The sequence below is a fragment of the Mustelus asterias genome, chromosome 1 (genome assembly GCF_964213995.1).
Source record: "Mustelus asterias chromosome 1, sMusAst1.hap1.1, whole genome shotgun sequence".
NCBI lineage: Eukaryota > Metazoa > Chordata > Chondrichthyes > Carcharhiniformes > Triakidae > Mustelus > Mustelus asterias.
The window spans coordinates 159,336,661-159,349,789 of NC_135801.1; the positions used below are offsets into that span (position 1 = coordinate 159,336,661).

Sequence of the window (13,129 nt, forward strand, 5' to 3'; positions counted from 1 at the left end):
TACTTGGTCTGGCCTACATGTGACTCCAGACCCACAGCAATGTGGTTGATTCTGAAGTGGCCAAGCACGTCTCACGGTTGTATCAAACCACTGCAGTGTGATGCTGTGGGTGTACCTACACCATTTCACCTGCAGTAGTCCTCCACCTTCTCGAAGACTATTAAGGATGGGTAATATGTTCTGGTCTAGCCCCGTACCCAGCCAAGTGTAAATGACATTCTTTACGTTCTGGTGTTAATTTTGAATATTTTGCTTTTTGATTTTGGGAGGAGCGACAGCGTAATTGGGCACGAGCGTTTGTTGTTTGTTCTTTGATTCAATCATCACTAACATCTCCTAACATTTGAATGAATTAATATTGGTTTGAAATGTGCTTTTTGAATTGCTTTTTTCAGGTATACTGGATATTTTTGGATTTGAGAATTTTGCAGTAAACAGATATGAACAGATGTGTATTAATTTGGCAAATGAACAGCTTCAGTATTTCTTCAATCATGTGAGTAAATCTCAATTTTAAATTGTAATTACTGGGGTATACATGAGCTTTTGCAGAACTAAGTTGTTGGAAGGTATTCTGAGAGTCGGGATCTACAGGCATTTAGAGGGGCAAGGACTGATTAGGGACAGTCAGCATGGCTTTGTAAGTGGAAAATCATGAATCACGAATTTAATAGAGTTTTTTGAAGGGGTAACCAAGAAGGTGGATGAGGCCAGTGCAGTTGATGTTGTCTACATGGACTCTAGCAAGGCCTTTGGCAAGGCACCAGGTGGTTGTTGCATAAGGTTAAATCTCACGGGATCCAGGATGAGGTAGTCAATTGGATACAAAATTGGCTTGGCAACAGAAGACAGAGGGTGGTTGTAGAGAGTTGTTTTTCAAACTGGAGACCTGTGACCAGAGGTGTCTCTCAGGAATCTGTGCTGGGTCCATTGTTATCTGTCATTTGCATTAATGTAAATAATGAAAATAACTTGTTGCATGATGCAACAATATTTGAGTCAATGGTTAGTCATGGCAATAAACCTCTTGTTAATCAGTCTACAACAGACCAAGATAAGAGGCAAGTTAAACCCAGTAGCAAACAGACTTTTAGACACTGGGGATATCGCCCCTGCTCTTTTTTTTGAAATAATACAATCTAACTGAGAAGGCATATGGGACCTCAACTTAACATCTCACCCGAAAGGCAACAATCCCTGAGAGCAGCACTCCCTCAGTACTCAACTGAAGGGTCCACCTGGATTCTTTCTGTTCAAGCCCTAGAGTGGCACATGAACTCAACACTGAGAGTCAGAGAGGACAGATTATCTGGTCATTGTCAACTGATGGAAAGTTTTGAGGTGGATGGCGATTTAAGGGATCTGTTGGAAGTGGAGAAAAGTTGCTGCTGCTTTTTCGTGTCCAGGATTATCCTGGCGTGGTGAATATCTTTACCGGAGGAAAGTGAGGCTCATTACTCCCTGATCTGGTCCAGCCAGAGCTGGAGATGTATGGCTAAACCAATTTCATTTGAGGTCTGCACCCACTGGACTTGAGGGAGTGAAGATGAGGCAATATCGAGGATAACAACCAGGATGGGGGAAGAGTAAAACTTTTTACCGGGACAAAATATAGGCGAGCGGAGAGAGTTTGAAGTCCACATAGCCAGATTCTTAAAAGTGGCATGGCAGATTGATGAGGTGGATAGAAAAGCAAATGGGCTTCTTCAGCTTATAAATAAAAGCAAGATAACTGTTCTGGAACTTTAATCACTAGTTAGGCCTCAGGGTAGATGGTTGAATGGTAATCAAGAAGCCAAGCCAATGCTCTAGGATGTGGGTTCAAATCCTACCATGGCAGCTGGTAGAATTTAAAACAGTGTGTGTTTTAACCTCCTGCAGCGAATAAAGACACAAAGTTGACTTTAAATACTTAAACACGATTTCCTTTATTTTGCAGCTACTTAAACAACAGTAAATATTTACAATGCATAAACCAAATACTCACTATCTGTTACTTTACTTAAGATTGATTTCAACTTGCAATTAAAACCTGGCCAGGATTTTGATGTCACATGGAATCAGTTCTTCATTCTCTTCTTCTTCTCCCAGATGTTGTCTCCTTGTGAGCTTGGTTCCTGGGTTCTACACACTGCCTTTCTGAACAAGCTCTTTGTGTTAGCAGAGTTAAAACTCCAAAAGTTCCTTGGTAACCAGCCAATGAATTGATCAGAACCCCAATTGCATCGTTTGATTAGGCCAATCAAATCCAACCACAGTATCATTGGTCACTTCAGGCCTCCTCATCTAAGTGTATATTGTTTATGTTCCAATGCCCAGCTGAGGAGCACTGGCTCCAAGAGTCTGTTCACAACTCATCCCTGCAATGGACACCTTCTGTCCTTTGACAAATTCCAGGCCACTGGCCACAAGCAAAATCCCAGCATAGTGAAAAAAACTTTAACCAAAAAATCAGGTTTGCTTGATTGAAGATCGCTCGCCATATTAAAAGTTAAAACTCCACTCAGCCACAAACTTCAATCAATAAAATCTGGGAATATAAAGCTAGTCTCAGTGATGGTGGCCATGAAGCAGTTGTTCTAAAAAGCCATGCAGCTCACGAATGTTCGTTAGGGAAAGAAATCTGTCGTCCTTACCTGGTCTGACCTAGACTCTAGATGAACTGGCAGCTGAAATGGCCTGGCAAGCCACTCTGTTCAAGGATAATTATGGATGGGGCGGCACGGTAACACAGTGGTTAGCACTGATGCTTCACAGCTCCAAGGACCTGGGTTCGATTCCCAGCTTGGGTCACTGTCTGTGTGGAGTTTGCACGTTCTCCTCGTATCTGTGTGGGTTTCCTCCGGTTTCCTCCCACAGTCCAAAGATGTGCGGGTTAGGTTGATTGGCCATGCTAAAAATTGCCCCTTAGAGTCCTGAGATGCGTAGGTTAGAGGGATTAGTGGGTAAATGTGTAGGGATATGGGCGTAGGGCCTGGGTGGGATTGTAGTCGGTGCAGACTCGATGGGCTGAATGGCCTCCTTCTGCATTGTAGGGGTTTCTATAAAAAAAAATGTTTGTCTTGTCAGATTCCGCCACATTCCCTGAAGGAATACATTTTTAAAAAAGTATTGTGGACAATTATTGGCACCACACCTATGGAAAGATGGAAGGACCTTAGAAAGGGCATATGGTGGAGGTTTACCAGAATGTTTACAAGAATAAGGCTCAAAGGTTAATTCTTCACAACATCCTGCCTTCACCGTATGAAGCTTTTCTCAGCAATTATCAACCCCTGTGAAATGTCAACAATTCCATAACTGCAAGCCTCTTTGTTTGTCTGAATTATTTGATTAAATTTTGTGCACCTTGCCTCTAGCCCATAATTTTCACTGTTTGAAGATTTTTCTGCAATTAATATAAAGATCTTGGCTCTGATCTGGGGGCACAAAAGCTAACACAAAAGTGCACAACAATGTAAACTGTGATCATTGGTACTGGTTGAGTGCTGCCTGATTGTAGCACACCTCTCCCACCCTTAAATCCCACCCAAATCTGCTGAGCCTCCCTCCTCTTTTCTCTCTGGTTGATTATTGGTCTGCCCCATCATCTCTGACACCTAAATGACTCTGACAATAGTATTTCTGGTCGTTTTATGATTCGGTAGCCACAACACGGGAGTACACAGGTCAATTCGAAGCACCATAACTCAATTATCTTGCACGAGCCATTGATTGGGAATATGAAATGTGACTGTATAGAGGTGGCTGGTTACAATTACCACTGTTTTCTGTAGTGTGTGTTGTGTCAGTTATATTTCCCTGCTCTATATTCTGCTAATTTTCCTTGTAAATGCAAAATCCCCATGCAATGTTTTTTTTTTTACCTGCAGCACATATTTTTAATGCAACAGAATGAGTACAAGCAAGAAGGAATTGAGTGGGAAGCTATAACCTTTAAGGATAACAAGGCAATACTGGTAAAAATGGCATTTACAATTCTGTCTGGCTTTATTGGATTTTGTTTTGCTTCTGTTTTATTCACACACAACTGTTCTCTCTGTAGGATCTCTTTTTCGCAAAACCACTCGGAATGTTTTCCCTATTGGATGAACAAACTGCATTTCCACGGGTAAGGAACTGAGCTGTGAAGAGACCAGAATTGTAGCTTTTCTGTAATGTCTTGTAATCCAAACTGGAATTATTCTGATGCAAATCACTGCAAATGCTGGAAATATCCAGCGTGTCGGGTACAGCTGTGGAGGGAGAAGCTGTATTAATGTTCCAGGTTTTGACCTGTAGAATTTTAAAAGCCAGAATGAAGCCTCGTTTTCTTGTTTCCTACTTTCTTCTTCCCCTTTTGCTTTCTTCTTCCTCGTTACAGTTTTTCTCCTCCATCCCTCCCTGTGGGTTTTTAGCCCACTCAGGATTTAGTTCGACAAGATTAAAAGTAATAAGGTAATAGGAGATATTTTGCTGTCGTAAATCAGGACAATTTATTCAGAAACAAGAGTTAAACTAAACAAACCAGGACATTAACTTGACTGCTTGTTTGGCTTTTACTTTCCACCTGAACTCTAGACACAGTTCATTTTGTTTGACTTCTCTAAAAATCCTTCTGATTCAGTGGATTCATGGTCTTGCTTGGATCATGTGCTGGAGCTTCTCCATTTAAGTTTCCACCTCTGGAATTCTTTTTCTCTTGTTTCAGGCTCTGTGAACTCTGACCTTTTGAACTCTTTCTGACAGTGGGAATATCTCGTATTCAAAGCCACTGCAGCCCGCCATTTGACACAGGCACTCTGGCAAGAATCTGTGCAATGAGAGAAGGGCTCTGCATCTTAACTAAAATGTTTTTAAGTTTATTTATTAGTGTCACAAGTAGGCTTACATAAACACTGCAATTAAGTTACTGTGAAAATCCCTTAGTCGCCACATTCTGGCACCTGGTTAGGGTACACTGAGGGAGAATTTAGCATGGCCAATGCACCTAACCAGCACGTCTTTCGGACTGTGGGAGGAAACTGGAGCACCCGGAGGAAACCCACGCAGACACGGGGAGAGAATACAGACTCCACACAGACAGTGACCCAAGCCGGGAATCGAACCCGGGTCCCTGGCGCTGTGAGGCAGCAGTGCTGACCACTGTGCTGCCCAAGTGGCGCCAGAGCCTGGATTCCAGAAGTGACATGCCTAAACTTGGCACCTGTCATTTCCTCAAGGAAAGGAGGGGGCTAATGGGAGCAGGTTGTGGTTTGCACATCTGTGGATCACAAAGGCAGCGGCAGATGTAAATGTTCAGCTGCCTTCAAATAAATGCAAGTCATTCAGTGGAATGTCCAAAACACAACTCCTTTTGAACAGAAGTTTCAAAGCTGCTGGAGTTATTGGGGGAAATGGAGTAGCCCTTTGGAGAGGTCAGGTGTCCCTTTGGAGGAGGTGAGGCAAGGAGCCCCTTTGGGATTGGTAGAAGTAGACATGAATGCGTGTAAAAAGTGCATAAACTCAGTGAAACTGTCACATTATCAAGGCATTCAAGTCCCACAGCTATTCAGATTTTTGAAAAAAAAAGGCATCCTACAGTTGAAAGAAAGGCAAGCCTTTTTAAACCGCCTGCCTCCACACTCAGCAGCTCCTGTGGCGCTCTCCACACTGTCTCTGGGGCTGGTGGGCCTGATTCTCGCTGTTACTGCCCCTTTCCCCACCCCACCCCATCAAATGAGTCAAGTTGTTGGAACCCTGCCTCTGCGCTCTGAATTTGGGACAAAAATGTGACCTCTGTTCAGTGTCTGGTCCTTTCTAATTAGGTGATAAGACACCTGTAGGGGGAGAATTGTCCCACCTCCCTGTGGTGAACCATCGTTGGTTCCCACTGGATAGTACTGAGCCAGGGTCTGGCCAGTACTACAAGTATGTACATATGTTGCTGTTGGGTTAGGGATGGGTTGTTCTACTTGTTGCTGTTGGGGTTAGGGTGGGGTTGTTACACCTTTGTACTGTAGTGTTGTGGTACATCCCAGTCGGGCTCCGCCTCCTGGGAGAGGTATAAAGATCCCTGCTCTGGCTGGGACCCCTCAGTCTGGGATCGTGTATATAATTGTTAGCTGCTTTGTTACAGCAAATAAAAGCCTTTATTTCCTGAGCATCAAGCCTCGTGTATGATAACGTGCATCACTCCCCCACCGCAAATCTTTGGTTTATAGAGAAACTTAATTATTTTCAACATATCTAAACTTGTTACAAGTCTGCATGCACACACCTGGGGGGGAAAAGCTATCCAGAACTCATCCATCTGTTATCGAGGGATAAAAAAAGATGAGTATACGGATCAGCAGTTTGCAAATAAAACTAATGCAATGAGATGCAAATACACCATCTGATGGTTTAGATCAAGAGACTGCATCACCCAATATTGTAGGCTTCGAATGAGAACAGCAAGATGCCAGTTTTTATTTTAATCCCTAATCTTCTATTCAATCAAGACCTCTATCAATCAACTGATGAGAACTAGTTTGAGCTAGCTCTGGACTTCACAGCTCCTATGACATGGCATGAAAATTGAAGTTTATTTATTAGTCACAAGTAAGGCTTACATTAACACTGCAATGAAGTTACTGTGAAATTCCCCTAGTTGGCACACTCCGGCGCCTGTTCGGGTCAATGCACCGAACCAGCACGTCTTTCAGAATGTGGGAGGAAACCGGAGCACCCGGAGGAAACCCACGCAGACATGGGGAGAACATGCAGACTCCACACAGACAGTGACCCTAGCTGGGAATCGAACCCGGGTCCCTGGCATTGTGAAGCAGCAGTGCTAACCACTGTGCCACCATTATTAAGCATTACAACAAGCTTTAAAAAACTGATTCTTTAAACATTTGCATCATTAAACCTACATGAGCAAAACATAATCAATGGTTTAGGATCAATTAACAGAGAAGTAAATGTGACTTAAAACTAATTTTAACTGCCCCAAAACTGCCTACAACCCCTCTCCCTCATACTGGCATCTCAAAATGACATTCTGAAGTATGGATTCAAATTGAAAATGGAGGGTTGAGGTTGGGTGCCCCTCAGTGAGCAGACACCAAACCGGCCTGAGCAGAATGGGAGTGGAGAATCTCGGGCACAGTCTTTTGCACTCTTGGATGTTCGCTTCAGCGGCCAACTGGTCTGAATTGCATCAGTTGACATATTTGAAGTATTTTTGGACCCGTCAAGGAGCCCAGGGGTTGTTGAAGTTCAGTGTGACACCCAACTGGTAAAAGTGTAGACTAGGGATTAAAATAAAAACTGGCATCTTGCTGTTCTCATTCGAAGTCTACAATATTGGGTGGTGCAGTCTCGTGATCTAAACCATCAGAGATGGTGTATTTGCATTTCATTGCATTAGTTTCATTTGCATACTACTGATCCGTAAACTACAACGCTGACTCAGTCAGCAAACTGAATGAGGTGTGGCTTACTTTAATGGAAAGATAATGTAGCTTTAAGCATCTAATCAACAGGACAGATGTAATTTTATTCATGAGTGAATCAGCCAGTTGATTTGTTGGCGAAATGTGACCTTATTTCCCCCTCCCCACCCTTGATAAACTGATGGATGAGTTCTGGATAGTTTTTTCCCCCCCAAGTGTGTGCATGCAGACTTGTAGCAAGTTTAGACATATTGAAAATAATTAAGTTTCTTTATAAACCAAAGGTAAGGGGGCTGATTCTCCTCTTGCTTTTGTAGCATAGCCGGCCAGGGGACTCGAGCAGAGGCTAGTTTCGGGGCTTCCCGCTGGGCGTGAGTCTCCGGCAGCCAGATTTCTGGTGCCGTCAGTTCTGTGCCAGAAATCCATGCAAAGCTGCATAATTTATGTAATTCTTCATTTAATGTATTTTGCATTTGATTTGTGGGCCCGGGTCTGAAGTCTCCGGCCCCATAGAAAAGGGGATTTTCACAGTAACTTCATTGCAGTGTTAATGTAAGCCTACTTATGAGACTAATAAATGAACTTTAACCTTTAGAATCTCTCTCTTTTTTTCCCCCCTCCACCACCTCTTTCAGCAGGGTTTACAAAGCACCCCACTTGCGGGGAGCTAGTGGCCCTACCCTGCTGAAGTGAAGGGGGGGGGAGCCATCGAGGCCCACCCAAGGGTCATGGGTAAAAAGGATGCCCCCTGGGCATTCTCAGCTTGGCAGTGCCACACTGGTCCCCAAAGGGTAAAATGCCATTGCCCGGGAGTACCTTGGTGCTGGGCAGTGGAATGGGCAGGACCTAATGGGGGTGGGGCCTTTGGGAGGAGATTGTTGGGGGTGGGGGGGCGGTTCCGCTGCCACTCTGCACAGGCTGAGTGAGGGGGATGGAAACCAGTGATCGGGGCTGGGCATCGGGGGGGGAGGGGCGGGGGGTCGCGGCCTGCTGAGATGATTGAGGGGGGGGGGCAGGGGATTTGGCCTGCTGATGTGATTGAGGGGGTAGGGGAGTTCAGCCTGTAAAGGGGATCGGGGGGGGGGGGGGGGGGGGGGGGGGGTGGTTGGGACTGGGAGGCCAGGATGGCGGCGGGGGGGAGGATGGAAAATGGGATATTGGGACTCCTGGGGCGGGGGTAGGGGGGGGTGGGGTGAGTGGGGGCGCAGAGATCGAGGTGGGCCAGGGGTGGGAGGGTGGCTGGGCAGGTTTGGGGGGCCAGTGATCAGGCTGTGGGGGAGTCGGAGGGCCAGCGGTGAGGGGTTGCTGTGCTGACCAGCTCAATCGCTGGCCAGTGATCGGGAGGCTGGCAGTGTGGGGCCACAACACATGCACCAATTTCCACTTTGACAGATCAGCACACGTGCAGTGGCCCGTTCAGCGCTGTGCTGCCGGCTTGTTCCGCGCTGTGATGCCGGCTTGTTCAGCGCTGTGCTGCCGGCTTGTTCCGCGCTGTGCTGCCGGCTTGTTCCGCGCTGTGCTGCCGGCTTGTTCCGCGCTGTGCTGCCGGCTTGTTCCGCGCTGTGCTGCCGGCTTGTTCCGCGCTGTGCTGCCGGCTTGTTCCGCGCTGTGCTGCCGGCTTGTTCCGCGCTGTGCTGCCGGCTTGTTCCGCGCTGTGCTGCCGGCTTGTTCCGCGCTGTGCTGCCGGCTTGTTCCGCGCTGTGCTGCCGGCTTGTTCCGCGCTGTGCTGCCGGCTTGTTCCGCGCTGTGCTGCCGGCTTGTTCCGCGCTGTGCTGCCGGCTTGTTCCGCGCTGTGCTGCCGGCTTGTTCCGCGCTGTGCTGCCGGCTTGTTCCGCGCTGTGCTGCCGGCTTGTTCCGCGCTGTGCTGCCGGCTTGTTCCGCGCTGTGCTGCCGGCTTGTTCCGCGCTGTGCTGCCGGCTTGTTCCGCGCTGTGCTGCCGGCTTGTTCCGCGCTGTGCTGCCGGCTTGTTCCGCGCTGTGCTGCCGGCTTGTTCCGCGGGAATAGCCCTGCCCCCGGTATTTCGGGCAATTCATGCCAGGGCACTCTGTAATGCACAGTATGTGGGCAATTCATTTTGAAAATTTTGTTGAAAACCAGCGTGATTTACTCCAGTTTTTACACAAATTCAACTCTTACAATTTGTTTGGGAGAATCGCCGAAACGGTCTTATAAAAACATCGTAGGGACATGTGTACAAGATTTATGCATGCATTTTATGTTCCATGACAGGCCACCGATAGGACCTTTGTGGACAAGATAAATAATAGTTTCAAAGGGAATCCCCACTATAAAGTGGAGAGAAGCCACAGTCCAGTCTTTACGGTGATACATTATGCTGGAAAGGTAAGTGTTGTTTTCTCTCATTTCAATGGGCGTTTCTCGGCCTTTTGGCTAAGATTAAGTGTGGTCTGCTGATGCTGCACTTGGTTGAGGTCATTGGGTTACATTTAAGCTTCATTTTCATATGAAGCAATTTTTAAAAGCAGCATCTCGGCCTTTTGGCTAAGATGCAAATGAGATCAAGCCTTGGAGGTGGAGACGTCTGCTACTCCAATCAGCTTGGCTCATGTAGATCAGGCCCAAGACAGGGTAAAGGGTCGCTTTCCCTGTCTTGTCAGCTTGGATCGGAAATGTCTCAACTTGTTGAGACTCTGAATTGGACTTGATTTGATTGAATTGGAGAAGTACAAAAAAAATTAAAAAATCAGTGGGAACCTTTTGGCTAAGATCAAGTGTAGTATGGATAGGATGCTGCGCTTGGTTGAGGTCATTAGGTTACATTTAAGCTTCATTTGAAGCAATTTTTAAAAGCGGCAACTTGGCCTTTTGGCTAAGATGCAAATGAGATCAAGCCTTGGAGGAGGAGAGTCTGCACCTACTCCAATCAGCTTGGCTTGTGTAGATCAGGCCCAAGACAGGAGTGGAGGCCCTGTGTTGTCAGCTTGGACCGGAAATGTCTCAACTTGTTGAGACTCTGAATTGGACTCGATTTGATTTGAATTGGAAAAGTATTTTTTAAAAAATCAATGGGAAAAGTTGGCTAACTACAAGAATATCATTTCACCAACAGCAAAGAATACATTCGTAGAATGTATATATTTTTCTCTTAAATCATACGGCATTGTTCTGGACGTTAGCAACTTTGTGTGTACTTCAGAAAAAGTTATTGATGAATGGACAGCACAGTGGTTAGCACTGCTGCCTCAGTGCAAGCGACCCAGGTTCGATTCCCGGCTTGGGTCACTGTCTGTGTGGAGTTTGCACATTCTCCCTGTGTCTGTGTGGGTTTCCTCCGGGTGCTCCGGTTTCTGACCACAGTCCAAAGATGTGTGGGTTGAGTGGATTGGCCATGCTAAATTTCCCCATAGGACCTGATTTTACCATTTTCATTCTACGTGCTGAACCTGGGCGCAATTCAGATCCGACTTGGAAATCTGCTTTTAGGCGCCCCAATATGCACCCAGCCTGAAAAAAAAATTTGAGAGTCTGAATCGCGCTGTGGGCAGGGCTTAGTGCGCTCGAAACGATCGGAGCTCTGAACTGCGCATGCGCAGTTAGAAAAAAATTTGAAAAAGCGCGCCCGTGTCAGATCGCTCCCAGGCCGCAAAAAGCGGAGAAAGCGGCCCAGGCGCGATGGTCCCCACAGACATCACCCCCACCCCTACAACGTAACTTTTCCCCCTTATCCACCCACCCAGACCGATCGTGACCCCCTGCCACCCACCCCACCTTTTTCCCCCCACCAGAGATATATCTTGCCCACCCCCCCCCCCTCCCGAGAACGATCTGGACTCACTCCACACACTCCCCACCCCCCAGAGGTACATGTGACCCGCCTCCCCACCACCAAACCAGACAACAATCTGGCCTCCCTCCTCCCCCCTCACCAGAGATGCATCTTACCCGCCTCCCTCCTCTCCCACCCCACCCCAGAGAATGATCTGGCCTCACTTTCCCACACCTCCCTCCCCCAGAGGTACATCTGACCCGTCTCCTCCTCCCTCCCCACCCCCTCACCAGAGAATGATCTGCTCTCCTCCCTCCCTACCGCCCTCCCTCCGCCACCACCACCACCACCCCCGATCTGAGTCAGAGAGCCGTTGGAAGCTCTGAACTCGCCTCTTCAGCAGCTGGAGCGCCCGATTCAGACTTTTATTCAGCATGTTCATTTTGGCACAATTCCGGATTGGCGAACGTGGTGGTAAAGGGGGAATTGCTGGTAGAGTTGGGCAGGCAGTTCATTAATTCAATTTAAATGTGTGCAAATGCATTTAAATCGCCGTGGCGCCCGTTTCGGGTGCGAATCAGATCGCGGCCATTCCCGGGTCTCGGTAAAGTGACCATCTGTGTGGGCGCGGATCGTATTAATGGCCTCACGCACGACTTTACCACGTTTTTGTGCCCGAAAATGAGCGCGACGCAATGGTAAAATTGGGCCCTTAGTGTTAGGGGGATTAGCTAGGGTAAATATGTGGGGTTACGGGGATAGGGCCTGGGTGGGATTGTGGTCGGTGCAAACTCGATGGGCTGAATGGCCTCCTTCTGCACTGTAGGGATTCTATGATTCTATGAATGTAGATATCGTATGCAGAGTTCAGCAATGCATCTGACCATAATCCTTTGGTGTGAGTATTGGTGTTGAATCTATCTCCACAGGAGCAAGCCACTATAGCTTCGAATCCTATAAGAATATTCTCACCTTCCAGAACAAAGGTATCACAGTTAATGAGAAAAATCTGCCATACGACCTGTCTAGGACACCGGAGAATCATGGTGTGTAGCATTGCTGGAACAATGGATAAGGGGGAAAGATTAGAATTCAAAGATCAGGTTCAGCTGTGTGAGCCAACAGGAAGCTTGTTTTCATTTTCTCTCTTGCTGAGTCCTGAGTCTGCTTTAGTTGCAGCAAGATGCGTCAGTGTAATTTCTTTCCCTCCAATCCCTCACTGGACAACAGAGGTTCAGATCTACCCCGTATCTGTGCAGTCAAGGTTTTCAGAGACTAGGTCCTGTGGTGTTGATGCCCATTGGTACTTTTGTGACTTGAGTGAAATGAATGAAGAAGAACCATCAGACATCCCTGACTGAGGGGAATAAAGGAAAGAGCTACATTGCATTTATAATATTGCCCGTCACACCTTTGGAATTTTCCAAAGCATTTCACAGCCGAGCAATGACTTTACTGAGAGTGGTCAGAGTTATTGTGGCCCCCTAACGGGGCAACCAATTTCCATACAGCAAGGTCCCAAAACCAGCAGGAATTAAGTGCTCAGAGGTGTTCTGCTTCAGTGCTTTTGCATTCCTTGAATGTTGTCTTGAAGTGCTGGTCTAGATTTAATGTGTTCATGTCCTGGAGTTAGCCTCCTGCCTCTGATGGGACTGCTGCCACCGAGTCGGGCTAATGCTGAGGAAAGGGGTGGGGGGGGGGGGGAGAAGAGTACCAGTTTGTATAGGATAGCTGGTGCAAGGAGTGTCAGATTGAATTGGGAAGACTGAGGAGAAAGAGTACCAGAACCAGCTCTGCGGATTGGAGATGAGAATCCCTCTGTGAAAGTGTAAGGAGTTGACTTGTTCAGGCCATCTTTCAAGCATCACCATTATAAGAGATTGCCTGACCGAGTGTCCCATTGCTGTTTGTGGGCTTCTTCCTCTGAACAAATTGACTGCCACAAAATTTACAACTGTGACTATATTTCAATATTACTTAACTGACTTTGACTTTTGAATATCCT

At 46.9% G+C, this 13,129-nt stretch overlaps 1 protein-coding gene across 1 annotated transcript in view; it reads left to right on the forward strand.

The window, feature by feature from the left end:
- Nucleotides 1–13,129, forward strand: part of LOC144499643 (myosin-IIIb) — a 154,835-nt gene that overhangs the window by 91,937 nt on the left and 49,769 nt on the right. Inside the window, exons 12-15 of the mRNA XM_078221848.1 lie at nucleotides 396–496; nucleotides 3,873–3,959; nucleotides 4,046–4,111; nucleotides 9,627–9,740. Of these exons, the coding sequence (XP_078077974.1) occupies nucleotides 396–496; nucleotides 3,873–3,959; nucleotides 4,046–4,111; nucleotides 9,627–9,740 (368 nt within the window). The remainder of the gene's footprint in view (nucleotides 1–395; nucleotides 497–3,872; nucleotides 3,960–4,045; nucleotides 4,112–9,626; nucleotides 9,741–13,129) is intronic.